This window comes from Polypterus senegalus, chromosome 6 (assembly GCF_016835505.1).
Source record: "Polypterus senegalus isolate Bchr_013 chromosome 6, ASM1683550v1, whole genome shotgun sequence".
Classification (NCBI taxonomy): domain Eukaryota; kingdom Metazoa; phylum Chordata; class Cladistia; order Polypteriformes; family Polypteridae; genus Polypterus; species Polypterus senegalus.
The window spans coordinates 162,287,859-162,314,809 of NC_053159.1; the positions used below are offsets into that span (position 1 = coordinate 162,287,859).

Below are 26,951 nucleotides of genomic sequence, written 5' to 3' on the forward strand. Positions count from 1 at the left end.
TCCATACACATCCTTTGGGTAAGTTAGCCCATAATTAAATACATACACCCAAGATGTTCTGTAAATTTGAAATTACTGACCAAATAATAAGAAACATCATTCATTCATATCTCGTGCTCAAAATGTTCACCATTAATCTAAACACAAATGGGAAGAGATTTCCAGCCATGAAGCAACACATACACTACATTAGTGATGTCAGAAGTCAGTTTGCTATATTGTTTGCGAAAATAATGTGCTAGAAGCAAATTATCATGGTTTAGCTTCTCATATGTTCACATGATGATAGACTATAAATAGAGTACTGGCCTTTCCAGTAGTAGCAGCACTCCACCACAAGACTCCCAGGTTCCCGATCAATGTAAGCAGATAGAGGAATGCACAAACAAAATGTGTTGCTTTGACATTAGCTTCTTTCCAAACTCATCTTGTGGCCTTCTTGCCTTTAATGACTTAGACTTCTTAAACCTACTTCCACCTTGAATTTCAGGCCCTGATTTTTTTTTGTAGCTATTACACATTTTACATATAATTTGCACACCCAAACATGTTCAGCACAGCTTTTTTCTACAGCTTCTTAAAATATGTCTAAAAATTTTACGTATACAGTATGTACTACTACTTGAAAGGCCAGTACTCTGTCTATATACAGTAGTCTATCATCATCTGCAAATATATCCAGACAGTAACTTCAGTTCTACCCCACAGGTTGCCCAGGACTGTGAAGAGTGGAGGAAAAAGATTTAGGTGACAGCTCGCGAACCCTCTGTAAACTCAGAAAATGACCATTAAACCAGCAATGATGATGACGATAATTTCCCCATTGAAATGTTATACTGTGATTCTATTCCTATGGTATAGAATGGGCTTCCTAAAACTGCTGCATTGCTGTCATATTCATTTAAAGGAATGTGTAATCTTAAACAAAAGATCACTGACATGCTTTTTTATGCAGAGGTTCAAAGTAGGTTAAATCTCAGTGGATGGGGATACAAGCGAAATCAGCTTTGGATTAATATGTGCCAAATTAAGTTTACAACAATATAAAAGTATGTTTCTGATACAATTTCCAAATGTGGGGCAGATGCAAGAAATACACCTTTGGAAAGGATGTGGTGCTGTTATAGGCAGATAAATCAGTCTTAATAATTAGCAGGTATAATGAAGACAATAAAAAGTATGATAGGAATCTCAGTTAAACAAAGGAATGTGTGGAGAACAAGTCAAGAGAGGTCAGGCATGAGATACTAATAGGACAGTTTATTCGAGAATTAAAAAGCATCTTCTTCACAGTTATGAGAATCAATCTGCAATTTTCTATTGCGCGCTACAAACTGCTAAATGAAAGAAAGGTACAAGAGGCTGAACATAACGGCATCTTATTGTTCTTTCATGTAGCTAATTTACCTGCTACTGTTGTTGATGTGGCTCTTTCTAAATCCTCACCTTAAAGTTTTGACCTTTCTCATCCTCTTATGCAATTAAAATAAAGCAGGCAGAAGATGTTCACTATCCAGAAAAGGTGTTTGAAGACATCAGTGTCTCTTCTTCTTTTCAATGACGCTACCTACACTACACCACCTCTTCTTTCCACTGGTAATTTTTTTGCCAACTGTAATACTGATGGCATTTTCTGTCCTGAAGTCGATACAAAAGAGGTTAATGGGAGAGGTAAATAGCCATATTATAGAGTTATTAATGACGGAAATGATCTCTTTAGAGTGTGTTTTGATAACTACTATTAACTTTTGAAGTGACTGTGTTCATTTTAATAGAGTCTGTGATTATCTTAGGAAAAATGGGTGTCAATTTTGGAACACACAAACTCATTGAAACTCATGATGATTACATTTTTGAATTGTGAGCGTTTGCCTGACAAGGGATTTTTCAAGAGCATGCTATGCTCATAAAGAGAGGAGTGCCTGTATTATTTTTGAATAGAAGCATGCACACACACTACCTAGCAGACCAGATGTTACAATGAGTTTGTTTTATAAATTACTAGGGGGCTTTGCCCCCTGCTTGCTTCGCTCGCCAACCCCTGTGTTTGGTTCATCGGATATACAATTTAAATTTTTTTTTTCTTTGTAATTGTTTCTATTTCATTATTTGCACTTTTACTTAAAAGCTTCATTAAAAACAATATTTTTTGGAGACACATTGTGACAACGCAACGTATAACTGATCGTGAGTGAATATTGTTTCTGTTTCTCTAATAAATAATCCGACTTTTTATAATGTTTGTCCCTGTGATTTATTGATTGTCATAGCAAAAGCTATTCTCACAGTAAACTGTAAACATTTTAATACAAATGGCATATTACGATCTCCTTTGATGTGTAATGATATTCTCAGAATATATACATTATCTTACTTTTTGTCTGTTAAAATTTGCATCGCTTCTCCGTGATCATAAATATACACCTGACCGAATTGTGTATTCTTTGAAATTCAACTTGTCGTTGCTTTAACTGTTCCGGGACCACAGAATCTCATAGCATATGGTCTATTATTGTGTAAATCCACGTTTTGTGCATCGAATGATGCAAATGCGCAATTACTTTATTGTCTACTCTTTGCCTTTTATTTCGGACCTCGATTTGTCCTGCTCTTTTTTCAATTACACCTGGTTCTGATGATTAATCACCTTTTGTTTTTCGGTAATGCGATCTTTTCTATCTCTTCTTTGATACTGTACTGACTGACATGATAAAGTGTCACAAAAGTTTTACTTGAACAATCACTGACTTTGTAACCCCAAACACAACTTTCTAGCACCCTCTCGAATCCCTCACTCCCACGTCTCGCCCTCCCCCCTTACCGCATCAATCAATACCCTGCTATCAGTCTTCTGTGCTGTACTCCGTCCTCCCTCAATCGGACCGAACAGCCACTTAAAACCAAAAAGGCCTCAACCTGGCTGGGATGCTACAATAAGTTCTGATTTTATTGCTTTCATATTCTGTACCTTTCTCTGCATGTGTATCACGCCATCGTTTGTTTGAGTCTTTTGAATTCCACTGCTTTCATAATCTTCTATCTGCCTTTTTTTCTCTCAAACGCCTTTGGGTCTCTATTCTCTGTATTGTCCTTAGATGCTTTATATGTGTTGAGAGCACATGATCTATGTGCACTACGTGCTTTTACTGCAACTGACTGTTTTTTGATGGGTGTGCTCTTATATGATATCTTTTGTAAGTAGGGCATGTCTTTCAAGAATCTCATGTTCCACGTCCCCACGAGACGGCCCTGGGACAAACTCTTGGTACCAAGTCTCATGTTTATGGTCCACGAGAGACGCTCTGTGGCAAGTCTCGTTTGTCTCACGGGTCATTTAAATGTCTACCAAGAACTTCCGAGAAGATCACGTATCGTTGTCTTGCTTTTGCTTCCCAGGATTTCTTTTTATAATAGAGAGATTTGCAGCTCTCCGTGCATCAATTGATTCAATCTGTATGTCTATTTAGGTTTTTTTGGATTATGAATATATTTTGCATTTACAGTACATCAATTAAGTTTATTTTTTTGCGTCTTGACGTAACACCATCGTTACTTTCTTTGAGTGCTACTATTTTGTGATCCCCTCGTCAGAATGCAGGTCCTGTTTGATAGGGACATGGTCACAAGGGTCACAATGTTGAGTGTCAATTACATGAAAGAGTTAAAAGGTCACCTTCAGCAGCTATTCACTGTCTGAGTTTTGCAGATAATACCTTTTCTTTAAAATTTACTAAAAGCCTTTTATTTGTTGGCTTCTCATTAATTAATTTCTTGCTCTGGTTCCTGTCTCCTGAATTTTGAATCCCTTTTATGGTGTTGACAAAAGATTAGTTTGACTCATTTTGACCTCCACTTGTTTCTTTGACTAACGCACATACCCAGGTCTTTTAAATTTTTCTTGACTCTCTCTTGTGGGTCGGTATACTAGACCAGGTATGAGTTCAAATTCATGAATCATGAAGAAAGAGCAATCTTATATACACATAGATGGAATGCACTCCTTCATGAACTAGAACTAGACTGAAGACAAGATAAGAATGAACTAGATCAGTGGTTCCCAAACTCAATCCTGGGGACCCCATGTGGCTGCAGGTTTGTGTTCTAACAAACTTCTGTTTTTCATTGGACTCTTAGCCTAATTAAGTGAGTTATTATTTCCCAGTTTCTGTGTTTTAGAATCAATGTATAACTTACAAACTACTGTATGTTTGGTAGATTTTTATTAAAATGTACTAAGCAGTTATATGGAGAATATGTAGGGTTTTTTTTTAAGTTGTTAACAGTATTTTCAACCTAATTTTCATTCCGTTTTTCCATGTGTTCTGGTTATTTAATTTATTATATACTAATTAGTGGGTCTGACACTGAAGTCGTTGCAGCTTTCATCATCCCAGGTGTCTGGTATGCTGGTTGTTAATTATCACTATTAGAGATAAATGAAGGGATAAAACTACACAGGAAAAGGGGAAAATAATAAAAAACCAACAAAAGAGAGTTAAACATTTATAGCTTTAGAAAAAAATAGAAATAATGTCTTATAGTCTTAAACAGTAAATGTAAAAACCATACTGTTGTGTTTTTCTGAATGCAGAATAAGAGAAGAGTAAAAAAGACCAGCTAATTAAATGAGATCAGTTGTTATCTGGTATTATCACTGATTGTGAATCTGGTTGGAACAAAAACCTGCAGACATAGTGGGTCCCCAGGACCGAGTTTGGTAACCACTGGACTATATAACGGGAACCTCTACTCCATTCTTTCCTGTTTAAGAAGGCAGGAACCATCCCAAAGTAATTAACAAGGAAATATTTTAAGTTTTACCACAGTACATTTTTGTACAACCTACTGTATATACATGTCATGATGCACAAGAAGCAGTACTGTTGATGGCAGAAGAATAGGTTCTTTAGGTTCTTCTTATCTTTCTGCCAGTTGATTGTGTCAAAGGCAATTTGCTGTGTTCACATACCATAGGAAATTTCTAAGTAACTACTTGTGAAACAAAATTGCACACACAGTCATTTTTGATGGTTTTCAAAGACAATTGAGTTAGTTGTTGATCTTCTATAGTATAGTTTATATTTGTTAGACTTTTGAACTTTTTAGTTCTACTGCAAGGCACACAAATGCTTCATTTGGAGATAATATGTAAACTAACTGCACATGAGAGACAGGGGACCATTCTAGAACAACGATGAATGTGGCTGCAAAAAGAAAACATATACAAATGACTATGCCTATTTGACAAAGGCATTAGCATCTTAGGTTTAAATTTAAACAAATTTCCAATTACTACTGGACAGAAAAAAATCTACAGTAAGCCATTTACATGGTTGAAATAAATAAGGCTTGCATATCCTTAAAATGCATTCAGTATGAGAGGCTCCACTACTTTCAGCATCTGATGTGTTATTTTTTCATTTTGCCCTGTTGGCTAAAGTAACTATAAACAAATCACATTACTTACACATTAAAATCTTAAAGAGATAAAATAGCCGAGCCTCTTAATTATTAGTGATAACTAATATTTACACAAACACTGGCTCTCCTCTGGCAGAGGTCTTTACAGTAAACAGTGTTCAGCAATTGGGGGATAGCAGGGAAAAAATGCAAAAAAAAATATTCAGGTCAAAAATGTAGAAAAGAGTCAGAGCCCAAAAGAAAATTTCAACAAACTGAAGATAAATAAAATAACTGACTTTGTAGTCAAAAAGAACATAAAGTCTTGACTAAACAGATTTTTTGTCTTAGCTAAGCACAACAAAAATGTTTTTAAAAATCAATAGTCTTAGACATCAAAAAATACTATGACTCCGTCCTTTGAACAGTCACAATGATGATGTCACACATTCACCACATTAAATGGAGACACCAACAACAAATCAAAATAAATTGCACATCAATAACAAAATAACAGAAAAGAAAAATCTCAAAATTAAATAAAAAGACCAAAATAAGTGCACAACTGAGTTCTGTTCCATTCAGAAACCCTATATAATAGCACTGACTAACATCCTTATGCCACTATGCAACATGACATAACATTCTCATATACACTGACCACCTAAAAGTGGAAACAACATTTGCACACGGTATTTTTTACCCCTTCTGTTGACATTGTGCTTTATTTTAAATTACATATTATTACACAGGTTTATATCTCAGCCAGATTGATATCCTAGTGGGGTTTGCACATTCTCTCTGCGCCTCTCCTTATTCAACAGTTACTAAATATGTTTTGACTGATAAAGAGTAAAAATTGTTCTTATTTTTTATTTTTAATGTGTAGGAAAGATGATGACAAAGCATAATTTATGAATTTCAACTTGTAAAGCTTTTCTGTGGTTTTAATGGCAAGTAGAAACAGAACTTGCACATTTCTGCACAGTGGTGTCAACACAGGCTTTTGTCCCTTGCAAACTTACACTAGACTTAAGAAAGTTCAGAAATCAGATGGGTGGATCAAAGAGAAAATACTTAAAAAATTGCTGAAATCATTCATAACTGTTACAACAGCATACATTAAGTAGCAAAATAAAAGAGTTGCAGTTATTCATGATATTAGCAGTCAGTATAACTTTCAGAGACAGCCCACAATCCCCATATACTTTTTGACACCACACATTCTATTTCCTATCAGATAGTTGGTTCAGCTCCTTACCATACACAAATCAGACCAGCTTAATTAAACTTGCCTAATCCAATTAAGTATCATAAGGAAATCAAAGACTACTCTACAGTAATAGCTGTCATAGAGCCTACTCACATACACAGTTCCACAGTGCTAATTTATAGGTAACAATAAACTACCATGCACAACTTCGGGATGTGAGAGTACTCTGTGTGGAATTTATGGGACTGTGATTTTTTTTTGCATTGTATATTTATTAGACAAACCGGGTAAACAGACGAATGGATTTGCATTATACATGCATATGATTTGTGTATGTACAGTTTAGTTCACAACTAAGACTGATGAGCCACTACACTATTAGGTACAGTCGTGCAAACTTACTCATAGGAGTAAATACATGGAAACACAAAAACTGTGACCAAGCCACAAATTAAATCTGGCCCCAAATCACAATGTTAAATGAAAATATATACAGATTTCTGCTTTGCTATATCTCTTTCTACTTCTAACCTCTCTCTCTTTCTTTCTACTCTTTTCCTGGAAGAGAAAAGCTAATAAAGAAATAATTAAAAAATATTGAATGTCAGGAATAAGCATCTATAACAGAGGTGTCAAACTCCAGGCCTGGAGGGCCGCTGTAGCTGCAGATTTTCATTCTAACCCTTTTCATTTTAACCCTTAAATTAAATTTCTTTTCCCTTCATTTTAATAGCCCTGTTTTTAGGGATCCAGTGCTCTAAATTGATTCTTTTCTTCATTAAATGACAGCCAAACAGAAATGATACATGAAACAAGCCAACAGATGACTGGATAAATTGGGGCTTCAAATATCCAACCAGTTTCTCTCCAATCACTTTCTTAATGAGAAGCCGATTCTTGCTGTTAAATAAACTCATGAATTAAATCCATGGCTTGTTGTTGCTCTCATTCTGACAGAGCAGACACTTCCAAAACTGTTGATTTTCTGTTTTTTCTAAGAACACAGTCAAAATGTTTTGGTGACCTGAGAGATCAACCTTACTGAGACGTTCACCTTTCTTTATTTTCAGATATTGTGTGATGGGCAAAGGTGAACTGGTCTTGTTAGAGCTTGTTTTGTGTCTCACTATTATTTGGCTGCTAATTAAGGAAAAAGAAACAACAAATGGGCCTGATTCAAGTCAATTAAAATGAAGGCAAAAGAAGTTAATTAGCAGCAAAAACTGGTCACTGAAGATGGTTAGAATGAAAACTGTGGTCTATAGCATAAAGAGGAAAAAGTCAACTTCTTAAAAAGAACAATGGTAAGATTCTTCGCAGCAAACATGTGAAGTTGCTGAAATGAGTTTTCACAGGAAGTAATCTGCCATCATACAATGATATGAGGGACTGTATGACAATGAGGAAGTTGGCCTAAGAGTCCATCTATGTATCTGCCACATCCTGAAAGATGTGTGTTTCACGTTAATTGGAGATTCTAAATTGGCATTGTATGAGAGTTGTGTGTAAGAAGGCCCTGTGATGGATTGGTAACCCATCAAGGGCCACTTCCTGCCTTGTGCACAATACTGTTAGAATAAGTTTTGGCTCCTTGAAACTCATTTTATTAAATGGATCTGGCAGTGTTCTACTATTTATACATATTAATCCATGTAATAATTTTCTAAATCTACTTTTTCCCCATTACAAATTCATGGGAGAGCCGCAGCTTATTCGTGCATGATACAGTGTAATGCATTAATTGACCCTGGTGGGAGCACAAGGCCATTAAAGAACACAAACGTGAACGTTAAATCAATCACGTCAGATCAATTTTAAGAAACCAATTAGTCTAAAATAAACATTTTTTAGAATATGAAAAAAAAAAGAATTTTTATATACACAAAATTCATCCCTGAATAGTAAAAACAAAAAAAATACCACACATCACTATACATGTTATATCTGCACCTTTTGCATTAATTACTAATTTGCGTTTTTAATCAGTACTTGACAAACCTTATATTCTGTATTAGCTGCTGCCTGCCGTTTTGCTTCTGATAAGGCGTGCAATTGTTCATAGTCGACTGACTTGTATTTCTTGCTGCTGAGGCCATCTTTCATCCGGAGAGTGAGCTTTTCTATATCAAGCAAGAACAGAACATATTTGCCAACATCAAATTCAAACACTATAGCTCAGCAATAAACTACTAATTAGAAAGAGTGTAACTATACAAAGATTAATATTGTAGCTTAGCAACAATTTTACAAAATGCATGGTAACCCTATTCTTCAAAGTACACCATACAAATTTTTTGTTAATAAAAACACTGGTTTGCACCATGGTTAACAAGGCATTCCTATGGTGTAGTCTGAATGGAAGTGTGAGAGTTGCCCTATCTGCACTGTAATATCCAGAGACCTTCAAGACAATCATGACTCCTAACGGAGCACCACAAAAAAATGGCAGTAAAATCCTCACATCTCCAGGCTACCTCACTAAAAAGATTCCCTGAGCCCCAACGACAAATACTTGGAGCATCTCCTGTTTAAGCAAGTCAGCCATTTCGCTCCATTAACTGACATGCCAAGAATCAACCACCTAAAGGGCAGAACTACTATTACAACTGAAGAGGTACTATTCTGCAATTTCTTCAACATTTTTTGAATCCACTTCTAAATTTTATAATGGACTCTTTGAAGGTGCCCAAAAATTATTGTGAGCGGGAAGAAAGTAACCAGGATATGAGGGAAATAACCACAAATCATAGTCAGAAAGAACAGAAGGTCAGAACCAGAAAAACAAAAGAATAGGTAAACAAAGGTTCAAGGGAAGAGGCAAATGTGAAAGTCAAAGCCAAAAAGTATGTCAAAACTGTAACAAAACTAATACTAGGGCCTACATGGTTTTAAGCTAACTAACACTAAGGATGGTTAAAGACTGTTTAATCCACTGAGGGATGAGGAAGGACTGTCCCGGCAACCATATTTATACTCTCCCTTTTTATAAAATCATAAATTCACATGATCAAATCCAACATGGTTGTACATAACAAAGAAAACAAAACAATGATAATTTTTAACTTTTAAATCTCCAAAAGTTAAATAAACACAGGACTTCTCAAATAATACTAAAAACACAAAATTCACTCAATACTTGCTTAAAACTAAACCTTTCCTGAGTAGTGGAAGCATAGTCTAGAAGAAATAACCACAAGGGAGGATCCAACTCTAGAAAGGACAAACTACACTCTCCTTACTTTGTATTATTATTTTATATTATTCTAGTAATTTGTAATAATTCTATTAAAGGTTTCCTAAATGCATAGAAACAGTGGCATCTTAGTCTAACAGAATAATAATTTTAAAGATAGCTAAATGAAAAAAACAGTACTTATTGCAAAGATTTTTTCAAATTTCAAAGTATGACTGAAGTAAAAAGAAAGTGTTGAAATGATTATAATTTAATGCCAGATGCATTTTTATTCACTTGTTTTTATCCATTTGCTAAACTGCTTTTTTGATCAGGATTACATGGAACCACAGCCTATCCCACCACTAGGTAAATCTGTCCCCCTAGGCTGTATTAGACAATTAAGATTGCTTTTAGGCAGTGGGTTCAAGCTTTTAGCCCATAAGAAAAGGAACACAAGAACATATAAACTCGTACTTTTAGATAATACAATCAACACATGGATGTGGTTGAAATTACTGTGTGACTAAAATGGTATCCACTATACCTCTATACCACCCAATAGGAGTTTTCCATTCAAGAAACATAGTTCAGTATGAAAAAAATGAGAAAATGTATTTCATTACATTCATTTTATAAAAAACTGTTGAGAGTAATCTCCATCATAAAACCTTACAGAAACACAGAAGGAAACTGCATCCAAAGGAAAAGAACTGATGAAAAGAAATAACCAGCAGATCGACAAAAGATATAAGAAAGCAAAGAGTAGGCTCTTTTTTAGGACACAACATTACTTTAATGTGAGTAGTGACATCCTTCAAATCTTCTACAACTCTGTGATGGTCAATGCAATTTTCTACACTGTGGTGTGCCTGGTTGGTAAAATCACCTCAAGAGAGGCCAACCGAATCAACAAGCTAATACAAGGGCTGGCTCAGTTATGGGATGCGCTCTGGACCCCTTGGAGGTCATAGCAAAGGAGACAATTAAAACAAAACAACTGAGTGCCATTATGAAAAATCCTACACATTCTCTCTCTGACACAACTACACTGAGTATTTTCAGCCAACAAATTGTTCAGCAGAAGTTTGTCAAAGAATGATACTGGGGCTCTTAATATCAACAGCAATATGCCTGGATAATGCTTCACTGTGACAGAGACTGTCAAGTCAGAGATTTTATTTCTTTTTAATTTTCTTTGTATTTAGTCATTCTGGTTTGTGTTCAGACCATATTGTGTTTATGTATATATGTAAATACACAAACAATATTTGTGTATTTATTTATGTAAATAGCTTCAGTATAAAGCCAAATTTCCCCCAGGGACAAATAAGGATTTATCGATCTATCAAAAAAGCACATTTGAGAATATAGGAGCCAAGTTAATAAAGGTGTACTCCATGCAAAAATGACTTTTTTTATCCTGCATTGTGATGTGATGGCTGAGAAAAACTTTTAATTTCATGCTTTCATGGAGAGGCAGTGGTCAGAATACCAATAAAGACAAAAAACATGAGTCAAAGTCAGAAACACATAACCAAAACTGAAAGTCAGAATATTACAGTATAAATGTAGTCACAATAAAATCTTCTTAGAAGTACCTTTTAGCTTTCACTACACTTAAGAGAACTGTCAGTAAAGAGAAATGGAAACTAAAACCTGGCTGGTATCATATAATAATGAGACATGTTTGTTCTGAATAGTGAGAGACATTAAAAAGGAAAAGAAAATGACCAGGAGAATCAAAAATAAAAAAAAGGGCCAAAGGTCAAAACTGTGAGACAAGGAAATTTTCACAAAAACAATATTGGAATTTGTAAAACATAAGAGACTAAAAAAACAGCAAAACATGATTTATCCATAAAGATCAAATACCCCAGAAATGTTCTGGGTGATCTTTGTATCATTGCAAAACTGATGTCAAAATAAGTGTTCCATGGGGAATTCAGGAAACATCTCCAAGGAGACAACAGAAACAGAAACCCAACACAAAGACATCTAAATAGGAAACATAACAGTGTTATGATACAACGTGACTAAATAATGAACTTTTTTCAGAATAATGGCAACCACACAAAAACAAAACACAAAATAGTGTCACCACAATAATGGCACTATAAAAAGCAAGAAAAAGTTGTCTAAAAAAATTAAACAAGATATCAGGAAGCCAGCAACCCAGATTCATAATATAGCTACATTCCTTGGGCACGAACCACAAGCATGCCTACCTGCCTGTGTATTAAATGAGGTGCCGGAACATCTAAAGAAGTTACCCAAGAACATTCTTCAGGTCTGTACACATTCCAGGAAACAGTATGTTGTAACATCACGTTGCCCTGAATCCAATTGTTATGTTGTAGTCAGGATTCCTTCCCTGGCTGGGGTTTAGATCTTTGTTTTATATCCTTTTTGTCCATTTTTGATTCTTTTGTTTTCAATAATACTGCTTGGGTTTATTATCTGTATTCTTTACTGTTCATTATGTCTATGTATTAGTCCCTTGGTTTTGTTCCACGTGTTTTGTGAGAAGTCCCCCAAGAGGCGGGACCACCTGTATGTCACTACCAGGAACTTCCTCCGGGACTATAAATCCATCTTTCTGAATGTCAAGATGGTTACACTGGAGCTGTTTAATATCTTGAAACTCTTTTTGCAAGTTATGGTCACTCATGTTAATAATTAATGCTTTCATCTTGGCCACTGTCAGGGAAACACTACCCAAAGGAAAACAGGGAATAAAATAACCAGGAGATGGATAAAAGCAAATTGGAAAAGACAGGAGTCCAGGTCAAATAGAGAGGTCAGAATAGCGATAAAGACAAAGAGCTACATGTCATAGTCAACAACACAAAACCAAAATGCCAAAGAAAAGGAACCTCACACTAAAATCTTCCCAGAAGTTCTTTTTAGCTTCTACTTTACTAAAGTGAAAATTGAGCAAATAGAAGTTGATCCAAAAGCTTAACTGTCTAGAGAAGCTGCAGTCGTATACAGCCAGGACATGATGACACAATACAACCAGCAGTAGATATAGCAAATTTTGAAACCACATGGCCACGGCAATATAGGGATAGTCAGAAAATGTCAGCAACCATACAAAAAAACAAAATACAAAATGGCACCACCAGGATAATTGTAAAAATTAAAAAGAAAAAGTAAAAACAAGTCTAAAAATGAAACAAACCATCTCTGGAAGCAAAAAACAGAGAGTCAAAAGAAAAGGTGATAAATGGCAACAAAACATTAAGACGTGGCAGATACCACCATGAGAGAAAAAAACAATGAAATGACCAGAGATAAAGGGCACAGCTAGTGCATAGTAAAATACAGTACTATAGCTGTAAGTTTCATAAGTAAAATAGATTGTGATAATATTAGAAAGATTTAATTGTGTGTTTTTTTATATTTATTGTATTTAATTAAACAAACTAATTATTGACAGAATAGGAGGAGAATTATGCAGGTTAAACTAGAACATTAAAAAGACAAGAAAGCACCTTTGAAACAATGTTTACAAAGTAAAGTAATTTGCTTCTTGAATAGGCATTGCTCTGGATGAGCCATCAGGTCTAGAATTACTGCAGTTATTAGATATTAGAAACAAATGCTTCAGTGAGATAAATGGCTTTTGTTGAATAAAGCATTTCTTATTCCCACTGCTCATAATGAAATGAAAAAAAATCTAATGGAGAATGGACTGGACTGCTCCATAATTATGTTATTTTTTTTAAGAGTTCACTATTGAATTAGTCAATAAACTACAGATTAATTGAGTGAATTTAGATGTCGGCTCTCCAATATGGCACTGTTTAGCGATTAGCTAAACAAACGGGTTTGATGGACTAAATGGTCTCCTTTCATTTGTCAAATTTCTTATGTTTCTTATGAACATCTTTGACATAGTAAAAAATGCAACTAACATCCTGTTAATATAACCTTACAGAAGAAAAAATGTAAACTAGAACTATGGTGATTTGGATTTTTTTGTCACTGACACGTACATAATAAAAACAGTTTTTAAATGAGAGATTATTCAGTATATGAAGTTTGTTTACTCAGCCGATACCTATGTGATGACAATATACCTTCTAAATAGTTTTTCAAAGCTTGCAAAGTTTAAAGGTGTTATAAATATACCCATGCTTTCTCTCAACTATGTTAAATCTTGCTTGATCCAGTTCAGGGCTGCAGAGAGGGCTACAAGCCTATTCCCACAGAATTAAATACAATGTACAAACCAAATCATAAATTACACGCATTCATACTGGGAAAATGTAGAGTTATCGATTAATGTAACCTGTGGGATATGGGAGGATTTGAACACAGTCACAGCATCAAGTCTATCAAGTCTATGTGTTAAAATTGTTTGTCACAATTTATTAAGAAAGAATGCAAGTAAAGGGATTTATTGTTCAAATAAAGGAATTTATTTAATGTGTTTATTACATGATTTTTTTACTATCACATACTAGAAAATACATATCAAAATACTTACATAAAAGAAGATGCCACCTTACCTATTTCATCAGTTCTGTGATTTGTAATAAACAATCGTAGATCTCGACCAGCCATGGCAAATAAAACTAAAAGAACAAAAAAATAAAAAGGAATTATAAAATTGTTGTAAATTTTCAAGAGTTTTAATTTAACAAAAGAAAAAAACATTGCTGTACAAAAAAAATGTTATTTCAGTGACCTACATTACCTATGCAGTGATTATGTGAGCTGCTTAGAAGACCATTACTATGTGCACACTATAATTTCACTGTTCAATGGCTGCTCATATTCACTAAATATCGCCTTCTTAAACATGAGTAAGCACATAGTTCTCTTCATTTCATAAAGTGCTTAGTGAACCATGAAGAGCTAAGATTTGGGTAGGGGAATAGGCCGGATTTCCATTGCTTTAGACGGCCAATGACAAGCATGCTGGGAAACAATCAGAGCCAGGAGAGTTGCTAGGTTCTCTTATGCTTTACACATAATAGCCAGTCCTTACGAAACTTCCAAATAATAATTGAAACAAGAGAGTGGCTGGGGACTCCTTCGCTATATGCATCCAATCAGGACACTGCATAATGTTCAAACAAAGTTGGTGGGCTGTGCTCTAGAGAAAGTACAGCTTTGTGTCTCTTCACTCCCAGACAAGTTGCAAAATAAACACTAGACAACTCAAAAGGTACCAAAAAAAACAGACTCTAAAATAAAAACCACACTATTGTGTTTACCTTCACAAAAATAAGAAGTGGATGTCAGTGTCTGCAGAGCCACCAAAGTTATGGAGGACTGGGTGGTCATAGTCTCTTCAAATAATAATAATAATAAATCCATCCATTCTTTAATGTGCACACATAATTTTATATTAATGGTGGCAGGTTCCTAGAGCATATACAGACAGCATCAATCCTAAGGCTGGAACACATCTGGATGCAATGCCAGTTCATCACATAGCAGACATTAACACCCACTCAAACAGTCAGTTGAGAATCCCATATTAATCTAAAATATAGTCCTTTGGGATGTGGGAGGTATAGTGAAGTACTCTGAAGGTGAAAAACAACAGCAAAAGTAGAACAGGCAAAATCTACGTAACCATTGACCAAGATGAGAGATTGTCACACATGTTGACCATGTTAATAATAATGGAAAGTAAAGTGATAGAAAGTATGATGAAAGTATGATAAAAAACCTAATCTCACACATTAGATGTTTTGGGGTAAGATCATTTGTTTTAAATTACAAAACACACTTTCACTTATAACCAAAATAAATTATTCAGTTATTACAAATATATAATAACATTTTGGAGACATCCTAATATCATGGGGCACAAGGCAGCACTAAGCACTGGAAGAAGAGCCAGTTATCACTTGAAGAATTCATGCACATAAACTCACAAAGAGCCACTTTAGGGATATGGGAGGAAAACTGGAATAGTCAACAGAGACTACTGGTTTTCTTATGGGCTCCACAAAACTCAGAAAAAGGCTTTACTTAAAAAAGTCAGCCTAAACCTTAATCTCAAATACAGGTTCACAGCCTACTGTTGGAAATGTGTAGCATCTCTATTTCACCTACCAGGCAAGACGCTAGAAATATGACAAGATGTGGTAAAGGGCATTTAGGGGTCCGTGGCATTTTGAGTTTTTTGCATAAAAACAGTGCAGCAGCTCAGGCTTGTAGGTGTGGAAACAGTCTGCTGCAAAGCTATGCTGCTACAGGTTGTTCAATGGGGAGGCAAGCTGATTGCTAGTTATGTGCAGGAGCAGTTAGCTCAGCGGTTCACCAATGACATTCCAAGGGTCATTTGGCATATGTGTGTGAGATGTTGCACTGAACTTCCAACAGGATTGAGGGAGAGAAACATGCAATAGCTAAAAATACATCCTTCATAAAGGTTATTATTTTTAAATTACAGTGATACCAAAACCATAACACATTAGCTGGCTTTATCCTAATTACTAAGTTACAATTACCAACTCTCTTAATCAAAATAGGTGTAGGTGTAGGTGATGCTTTGTTCCTTCTCCGTTGGCTTTCTCTGGTTCACATTAAAGGAGGTTAAGCACAATTTTTATCTTCATTCAGGAACTTTTCTCCTTCTTCGCCTTTGACTGGTACTGCAGTTTTCTCTTCAAAGTTTTACATATAGTGACCTCTTTTGGCAAATATATAGTTTACAATTGCTGGACGTTGGTGTCAGTCAACCTCTAACTTTAGCAAGATGAATATGAGGCTTTTACATACGGTCTTTTTTTTGAATGTGAACTTGCAATTCCTTACCAAGGTTTGGACTAATGGTTCCCTCATCTAACTCCAATACAGACAAATCTTTCAGTTCAGTCCACGGTTGCCCTTTAGAGTAAAAAATTATCATTCCAGCCTTTGTTACAACCACACTTTGGGCAACGGGGTCCCTGCTATAGAGAGCAGAAGTTATAGCTAAGTTTAGAGCAGAGAGCAAATACAGACTGCCTAGATCCAGTGTCTGCAACGGTTCTTAAAGGAAGGACTAGATGTTTTGCAATTGATTTCTGGGGTGCACATAAGCCCAACCTTTAAGTTGACAATTGGTGCAAAGTTGTGTCCATTAATGTAGCCCATTGTTGAGTTATAGTCCTTTGACTCTGTATTAAGTATTTACATGGTGCATCACAGAGACATCTCTGGGTGTCATTTTGTCCATGATTGATCAGCGTTATGAGATAATGTGCAGAAAACATGGTGATTCACATCTGGCAGAAATAAACCTTTATATGTATGTAATATTTTTAATGGTTACTATAAACATGTTCTCCATTTTCTTTTGTCGTTTGTCAGTTTAGAGGGAACAGGTCTAGATTGATGTATGTATAGTATATACTGTATGTGCGTGTATACATACATAATGTATACAGTGCCTATAGAAAGTATTCATAGCTTGTCATAATCCTTACCTTTTGTCACTTTAAACCCTGGAAATGAAAATCAATTAAATATAACTATATACAGCTTTATTATTCATTACAACCCACAATATCAAAGTTAAAATAATAATTTAAACAATCCCGAACAATTATTAAAATTTAATTAGTGAAATGCCAATAATAATTTTATGCTAATAAAAGTGAGCAGCCCCTTAAAGTAACCATTTTTAGCTTGCTCAGGTGCAACCATAGTGGAATTTCTTGCTTTATCAATGGGGTTGGGACCAGCAGTTGTGTTGTGCAGAAGTCAGGTTATTTGGACGATCATTTATTTTTCAACAGGACAATGACCCCCAAACACACCTCCAGGCTGTGTAAGGGCTATTTGACCAAGAAGGAGAGTGATGGAGTGCTGTAAATGGTCATGAAAATAAAGAAAACACATTGAATGAGGAGGTGTGTCCAAACTTTTGGCCTGTACTGTATAGCATATTTTATTTTCAACTATATTCATATAATGTTCTTTCCTCATGAATCTTTGTGGTGATATATTGTTTAAATCACTAATTACTTTGTATAGCAACTCAAATTATATTTTTTTATGCATGATTGTCTGTTTTTTTAAGTGTGTTTGCTAACCCTAGTCTAGGCCTGTTCTACTATCCATCCATCCATTATCCAACCCGCTATATCCTAACTACAGGGTCAAGGCAGGAAAACAAACCCCGGGCAGGGCGTCAGCCCACCGCACCTGTTCTACTAAGACTGCATTATTGTACAGATTTGAAACTGCTGATATCTCAGTTTAACCTTTAGTTCACTGTTGTCAGAAGGGATTCTGTATGTCTTGGGCGTGCCAAGTCTGGGACTCCTAAATGTGTGATTCTAGCCTTTTTGGAGAGGCAAAAACAGGGATGGTTTGGAGGGAAGGGACTGTGAGACAAGAAGGTAAAGAAGACAAGTTTTTTGTTGCAAGGCCTGGTAATGATATGAGTCAAGTGTGTGATAAAGCAAAATTGAAAACATCTCACTTCATTTAATATCAAAAAATGCTTACTACAAGGCAGAAACAGTATAATTCACATCAACAGTAGATTTTGTAACCTGCGAAGTTGGATCAAATCTTTATTAAAATACATAAAGAGACAAAATATCATAAAAAAAAATCACATATAAAAAATATAAAATAACAATTCTATACACTTCACTCTTGCCCTGAACAAGCCCTGTGATGATCAGAAAAATAATAAAAGAGAGGCCTGAGTGAATCAACAGGTAAGAGGAAGCACAGCAAACACTGCTATTAAACAAAAGGCTAGCATTATCACCTGTGCAGGAACAGCCAAGAAAGGACTGCAACCAGAAGATGAAACATTACCAAGAGCCAAACCGGGATTGTTTAACCAAACATCTGATCTGTCTTTCATCAAAGCTAAGAGTCATGAACAAAAATCAATGTCAAAGACCAAAGCAATAATTCCATAGGGAGATTCACTTGAAAGAGGCCCCGAATATTCTGTTCATTGGAATGAAGCAATATGAACCAAAAAAATATGCTATACACCTTGACATATGTGTAATCAATTACATTACATGCAATGCTGGAATTGGTTTCTGTTTTCTGCCAGACACATTTCAATGTGACTGAGTGAAGGGGTATGGGTGGTATGCACCCAGAAGTTGCAAACGGAGGTTGAACGTTATGACGGCTGTCCGGCACCTATCTCATCGCTCCAAATCAGGGGCATCACGGATTGTTTGAAGCTCCATATATTGAGGAGTACATTATTTCGTTCAGATTGTTTCGTCCTAGAAAGAGTTTTTACAGAATATTCGGGGCCTCTTTCAAGTGAGTCTCCCTGTATTAAACCAGAAAATCAAACACGAAAGAGTACAAAAATGAGGAAAGGTTTGTTATCCAATCTCGAAAACCAGAAAGTGCATTAAGCTGCCCTTTATACTCTTGACCCATGGTGACACCAGACATCGCTTATAGCAGTGCCATACTAACTGATACAACATCACTGTACAAAACGGCAGCATTCATGAGAGACAAACTGGCATCAAAGGACCCTTAAAACAAGAAAATTCCAGAAAACTAATAACATAAATGAATTACACAAACAACAAAACACTAAAAAGAAATATCAAAAAGAAGTGAAAATAAAGCAAGAAAAAAAATTTATCTGAAAGCAGATCATGACAGCTTGAGGACAAGGCTGGGTGAGGACCACATACTGTTCTTCACTAATTTTATCATATCATACCATTTCATAATGAACAGTAGGTGCCTGAAGCCTCATTGATCCTCACAGCTGAGTAAAGTCAAATTGACAAAAGGAATATTTTAAGGCACATGGAGAGATTTCCAGCAAAAGTCAAAAACAACTTATGCAGTAATTTTCCCCAGGGCAAACAACCTCTGCTGGATAGAAGAACAATGGTCTAGTAGTAAAAAGATATGAGGAAGATGAGGAATGGTAGCTGAGAGAACAAATATAAGAAAATTAGATACACTGGAACAAAACCAAAACCAAAACATGTGCATGAATGTGCCTGAAGTACTCAAAGTATAGAAATAAGAGATAGGATTAGAGGTCAATCTCTAGGCATGTCATTTACGTGGGAAGAAATATAAACAGTGAACAAATTTGAAATGCATCTGTTGATGCTTTGAATTGTTTGATACTAAAGAGATATTTTTGAAATAGAGTTAATTGCAATAAAAGGGACAGAAGAGAGGTCCAATTGCCACACTGATGTAGTTGGACAATATGCACTAGGGGATAGCGTGAGAATTTAAAAAAAAAGTGGGATAAAAGAGCAGCTGACATTGGATACCCCTAATGTCTTAAAAACAGATTCAGTTGAAGATAAAAGAAGAAAGAAGGAGGAGTAAGAATAGAGAAGGAATATTTCTGTGATTAGAATGTTTGCCATCATCAGCTGTCAAATATATCACCCAGAGTATGTGTGTCCTTATTATTGCACACTTTCTGTAAATCCAATAAACTTCATTTCACTTCTCAAATATCACTGTGTGTGTCTCCTATATGATATATTTAACTGACATTTTTTATCGTAACAACCAATGATTTATACAGGAAAATAATGACTATTAACAAGGTTGCCCAAACTTTTGCATCCCACTGTATTCCTATTAAGGGGCCTATTTTTGAGAACTGACACCTGAGCTAGAAAAGGGGACAGTGGACAAAGAACTTGGGGGCACAATATTAAACTCAAAGTATAACCATAAAGGATTATTGTGGAAGGACACATCCATTGCCATACATCTTCAAAATATAAGCCTGATGATTAAGTTCTAAGTCTGGGAGACTGCACCATCCAACTTGTTACAAATGAGTGTAGAGTGTTTAATAGTTGGTCTTTTTGTCTCATGAGGACTTAGATAGAAACAACCTAATTTTAGACCAGTACCTAAATAGGGAGAGAGGAAGCATGTCACTATCAAAATTGAACTGAGGAACAATTTTCATTTTTATGATAGCCAGTCTGGACCTGAAACAGTGAGTCATGAATGATCAGGAAGTCATTAAGTCCCTAATTCTATTGAAAATTCTGAGGTAGTTATGAGTAACGATATCTTGCAACAATGAGGAGATGTCTAAACCTAGATACTTGATTAATATAGCTATAGGGTTAGATGGAGCAAGAAAACAATGCTTTGGCTACAGTGTTAAAGGTTTCAATCACAACTTTCAGCAAAAAACAATCTTGTTTTCCAAAGGACAGAGATAGTATTTCTACAGAAGACCAACTGGATAAATCAGGATCAATTTCAGCTGAAAAGAGAATGGGTTGCTGAAAGGTTTCATTCTAGCTATTATAAAAAAGCAAAGGTGTGGAAATTTCAAATCACAAAACAATTCCACTTGTAGCCACTGACACAGTGTCCAACTCTGAAATGTGACATATTAAGATGGTGAATCTATACAAGCCTAATGCACAGGGATGGGATAATATCATAATTTCACATCACAATTATAGTGACCAAAATAATCAAGGTTTTCGGTATTATCATGGCATTGTTAAAATGTAGTAATTAAAAAAACAGTAATACACATTGAAATCATTTCATCATATTTTATACTGAAATAGAAAAGAAACTATTACCATTTAAAAAACAAAAATTCACTGCCTCAGATGTTTAACAAATCAAAATAAAAGTGATTTAATTCACCTCATTAAGATATAAAATACTTCTGGCTAAATCTCTTATATGCATTCAGTTTCCTTTATTGTAAATTGAAGTGTAAAAATGACAACATATGTACTTCATCTGGTTTAATCTGTGACCTGTGAGTGGAGACAATGTGCCCACTGGCATTGAACAGTCTCTCTGATGGTAAACAGGTTTCTGGAAAGCATAAAAGCTTCCTGGCAACCTTGACAAGGTGAGATAACTCTGATGAATGGCCCTTCCCAAATAGATGAACCTCTTCTGGATGAGTGGATGGCAATGAAAGATAATTTTAATGTATCAGATTTGAAATCTGAGTAAAACTTGCATTCACTTACATCAGGGCAGCTACTAATTCCACGGATTTAAGTACATTTAACACAATATATTTGACTTCGATGACAAAGTTCGGTTATATGGTTGTTTCAATGCTTCTGTGAATCCAAAAGCCCCATTCATGCAGAGTTTATCCATAAATCTCCAGTAATTAATTCACACATTAGGAATGGCTTGAATGTATGAAAATAGCTGCTCTAGAAAACTGCTAATGTTATGGGTTTATATCTGACAGACCAACTGTGTTGATTTATATTAATTTCTTCAGCAGTCTCTTTTCTCTTTTTATAGACTAGAGAACCTGAACAGATTTCAACTGAACTATACATATGACTGTTTTGATGGATGGTGCACATTGGTGGGCGTCCTGGCTGGGATGAGGCAAGATTCCTTGCCAGGACGGGAGGTCAGCACAGTGAAGGCACAAAAAACTGAGAGATGATTGTCCTGCCTTAATCAGGAGACAAGCAAAAGATGTCGTGTGGCACTGGGTACACTGGCATCCTGATAGTATGAAACAAGGAAAAATACCCAGCAGGGAGGTGAGTGTAGATGTAGGATAGGGGAGACAACCTGGCAGTATGACATGCCCCGCCAACACGCTAGGTCGCAGTTTCCCTGGGTAACAATAGCTGTAAAGACTCTTGCAAGGCACACTGGGAACTGCAGTTCCATAAGACAGCCTTGTCGTGTTCTGGGGGTGCTGCCAAGAGGTGCGACAGGGATTTTTCCTCTTTACTTTTGTAGGCCTTACGATTGACCCAGAAGTACTCCCATTGGACTATGCCCTAGCACTGGAAGTACTCCCAGGTCCAAAATAAAAGAGACCACTAGATCTCATCCACGTGAGTTAGAGTCAAGTGGAAGAAGGACAAAGCTCCTCTGGAGGAGTAGAAACAGAGAGGGAAAAGAGATGAAGAATTGTGTGGTTTTTGTCAAAGTATTGTGTGGTTTTTACAAGGTATTTGTGTTAATAAACCTTTTATTTATACCGGAACTGGTGTTTGTTGTGCCTGAGGTTTGGGCTCTTGCAACGCACCCTACTGGTCACACTATAAATGGCTAATATTATACTAAAACTATTTAAAATGTACACCACCTTGTCTAATCAGATCATTCTATTCCCATGTATGTGTTTATGTGAATGTTTTTAATTGAAGTTTAACTTTTAGTGGATTCATAAACATAGCCTGTTTAAAGTTTTGTATTGAACAAAATATAATGGATGGATCACCGCGTGCAATAAACAGTGCAGACACACAGGTAACAGAAACACCAGTACAATACATATGCAGTCATATATTTACTAAAGCATGCAACACTAAATCATCACATTAAAAAGTGATTACCAAGTTAAACAGCAATGAAATAAAGGTTACCTACCTTGAACTCAATATACAGAAGTAGGTGATGGTCTCAAATACAGTATGACTCATTAAAATCAACGTGTTTTCCCCTTTCGTTGCAACTTTCTTTCTGCATGTTCATGTTCAAATAATTTCACCTCAATGCTTTTCAAAAAATCAAAATATATGGCACTTAAAAGACTTACTTCACTTCGATTGGTGATAGAGCTCTGAACCAATGTCACTGCCTTCCGCCATTGTTATATTTAAAGCACTAGGTGCCCAATTTGAATGCTAAGCAAACATGACTATGAACTTTTTAGCAAACTCTTGACAGTATTTTTATCGCAAACAGCATTTTATAAAAATAAGGTATTCAACAATGGTTATATTGATAAGTAAAATATGAATTTGTGTGATAACTGCTGGGAATTTCACTGAGGTTAATTGTAAAAGCACATAATCATCTCATCCTTGATATCCTTACATTAAAATGTTAGTTTAGCATTAACCAGCTATGCCTGAAACCTCTGTCCCAAGATTAGGTTTTTTCCACAATGGGTGACACTATCACAGCAAGCACATCTTAAAGTGAATGTATTAATTTTTTCAAGAAAGAAACTTTTCATTCTCCTCCTCAAGCCGCCACCTTATCGTGGTGGAGGGGTTTGCGTGTCCCAATGATCGTAGAAGCTCTGTTGTCGGGGGCTTTATGCCCCTGGTAGGGTCCATGAAGAGTAAAAACTTTGGACGGCATTTTCCCTCGTCCGGACGCAGGTCACTGGGGCCCGCCTCTGGAGCCAGGCCTGCACCCACAGGTCCTGCCTCTCATGGGCTCACCACCAGTAGGAGGGGCCAAGGAGGTTGGGTGAAGTGTGAGTTGGGCGGGGGCCAAAGGCGGGGACCTTGGCGATTCGGTCCACGGCTACAGAAGCTGGCTCTTGGGACATGGAATGTCACCTCTCTGAAGGGGAAGGAGCCTGAGCTAGTGCGTAAGGTTGAGAGGTTCCGGCTAGATACAGTATAGTCAGGCTCACCTCGACGCACAGTGTGGGCTCTGGAACCAAACTCCTTGAGAGGGGCTGGACTCTCTACCACTCTGGAGTTGCCCCCGGTTGAGAGGCGCAGAGGGGGTGTGGGCATACTTATTGCCCCCAGACTTACAGCCTGTTCATTAGGGTTCACCCCAGTAGATGAGAGGGTAGCCTCCCTCCGCCTTTGGGTGGGGGGACGGGTCCTAACTGTTGTTTCCACGTATGTGCCGAACAGCAGTCTAGAGTACCCACCCTTTTTGCAGTCCCTGGAGGGGGTGCTAGAGGGCACACCTACTGGGGACTCCCTCGTTCTGCTGGGAGACTTCAATGCCTGCAATGACAGTGAGACCTGGAAGGGCATGATTGTGAGGAATGCCAAATCTGAACCTGAGCAGTGTTTTGTTATTAGACTTCTGTGTCCAATAATGGTTGTCCATAATGAACACCATGTTCAAGCATAGGGGTGCTCATATGTGCACTTGGCACCAGGACATCCTAGACCTCAGTTCAATGATCGACTTTGTGGTCATGTCGTCAGACATACGGCCACATGTCTTAGACACTCGGGTGAAGAGAGGGGCGGAGCTGTCAATTGATCCCCACCTGGTGGTGAGTTGGCTTCGATGGTGGGGGAGGATGCTGGTCAGGCCTGGTAGGCCCAAATGTATTGCGAGAGTCAGCTGGGAACATCTGGCAGAGTCCCCTGTCAGAAGCAGCTTCAACTCCCACCTCCAGCAGAACTTTGAACACGTCCCGAGGGAGGGGGGGGACATTAAGTCCGAATGGGTCATGTGGGCCTCTATTGTTAAGGCGGCTGACCGGAGCTGTGGCCATAAGGTGGTCGGTGCCTGTAGTGGCTGCAATCCACGAATCCGTTGGTGGACAAAGGCGGTGAGGGATGCTGTCAAGCTGAAGAAGGAGTCCTACATGACCTTTTTGTCCTGTAGGACTCCGGAGGCAGCTGATAGGTACCGGCAGGCCAAGCAGAATGCAGCTTCGGTGGTTGCGGAGGCAAAAACTCGGGTGTGGGAGGAGTTTGGGGAGGCCATTGAGAAGGACTTTCAGACGGCTTCCTGGAGATTCTGGTCCACCATCCAGCCTCTCAGGAGGGGAGTGAGGTGCAGTGTCAACACTGTATATGGTGGGGATGGTGCGCTGCTGATCTCGACTCGGGACATTGTGGGAGTACTTTGAAGACCTCCTCAATCCCACTAACATGCCTTCCAATGAGGAAGCAGACCCTGGGGACTCGGAGGTGGGCTCTCCCATCTCTGGGACTGAGGTCACCGAGGTGGTCAGAAAACTTCTTGGTGGCAGGGCCTCGGGGGTGGATGAGATACACCCTGAGTTCTGCAAGGCTCTGGATGTTGTAGGACTGTCTTGGTTGACATGCCTCTGCAACATCGCATGGACATCAGGGACAGTGCCTTTGGATTGGCAGACCAGGGTGGTGGTCCCCCTCTTTAAGAAACGGGACCGGATGGTGTGTTCCAACTACAGAGGGATCACACTCCTCAGCCTCCCTGGAAAAGTCTATTAGGGGGTCCTGGAGAGGAGGGTCCATCAGATAGTCGAACCTAGGATTCAGGAGGAACAGTGTGGTTTTCGTCCTGGTTGTGGAACAGTGCACCAGCTCTACACCCTTAGCAGAGTCCTGGTGTGTGCATGGCAGTTTGCCCAACCAGTCTACATGTGTTTTATGGATTTGGGAAAGGCATTCGACCATGTCCCTCGGGGAATCCTGTGGGGAGTGCTCTGAGAATATGGGGTACTGGACCCCCTGATAAGGGCTGTTCGGTCCCTGTATGAGCTTGGTCCGCATTGTGGGCAGTAAGTGAAACCCGTTTCCAGTGAGAGTTGGACTTTGCAAGCGCTGCCCTTTGTCACCGATTTTGTTCATAACTTTTAAAGACAGAATTTCTAGGCGCAGCCAGGGCATGGAGGGGGTCCGGTTTGGTGGGTTCAGGACTGAGTCACTGCTTTTTGCAGATGATGTTGTCCTGTTTCCTTCATCAGGCCGTGATCTTCAGCTCTCACTGGATCGGTTCGCAGCCGACTGTGAAGCGGCTGGGATGGGAATCAGCACCTCCAAATCCGAGACCATGGCCGGAAAAGGGTGGAGTGCCCTCTCAGGGTTGGGAGCGAGATCCTGCCTCAAGTGGAGGAGTTCAAGTATCTTGAGGTCTTGTTCACGAGTGAAGGAATAATGGAGTGGGAGATTGACAGGCATATCGGTGCGGCGTCCGCAGTGATGTGGGCTCTGCATCGGTCTGTTGTGGCAAAAAAGGAGCTGAGCCGTAAGGCAAAGCTCTCAATTTACCGGTCGATCCACGTTCCTACCCACACCTATGGTCATGAGCTATGGGTAGTGACCGAAACAACCACAGGGTGTCTGGGCTTTCCCTTAAAGATAGGGTGAGAAGCTCAGTCATCCGGGAGGAGCTCAGAGTAGAGCCACTGCTCCTCCACATCGAGAGGAGTCAGATGAGGTGGCTCAGTCATCTGATCAGGATGCCTCTTGGACACCTGCCTGGTGAGGTGTTCCGGACACATCTAACCGGGAGGAGGCCCCGGGGAAGACCCAGGACACGTTGGAGGTACTATGTCTCTTGGCAAATGCCTCGAGAAATCCCTGGAAGAACTAGTAGAAGTGGCCGGGGAGAGGGAAGTCTGGGCATCTCTGGTCAAGCTGCTGCCCCCGCGACCCGATCTCGGATAAGCGGAAGAGGATGGATGGATGAATGGATGGAACTTTTAATTGTATAACAGCTTTTCAGATAAAAATGTTTTGAACAATTTAGTGCTGTAGTTGTTGAGCTGAGATTAAATCTCCTGCTTTT

The 26,951-nt window shown here is 37.9% G+C and overlaps 1 protein-coding gene across 1 annotated transcript in view; it reads right to left on the reverse strand.

The window, feature by feature from the left end:
- LOC120531755 (coiled-coil domain-containing protein 148-like) overlaps positions 1-26,951 on the reverse strand; it is a 233,834-nt gene that overhangs the window by 185,456 nt on the left and 21,427 nt on the right. The window contains exons 2-3 of the mRNA XM_039757449.1: positions 14,303-14,368; positions 8,612-8,733 (exon numbers count right to left, since the gene is read on the reverse strand). Coding sequence (XP_039613383.1) covers positions 8,612-8,733; positions 14,303-14,357 — 177 coding nt within the window. The 5' untranslated portion in view covers positions 14,358-14,368. The remainder of the gene's footprint in view (positions 1-8,611; positions 8,734-14,302; positions 14,369-26,951) is intronic.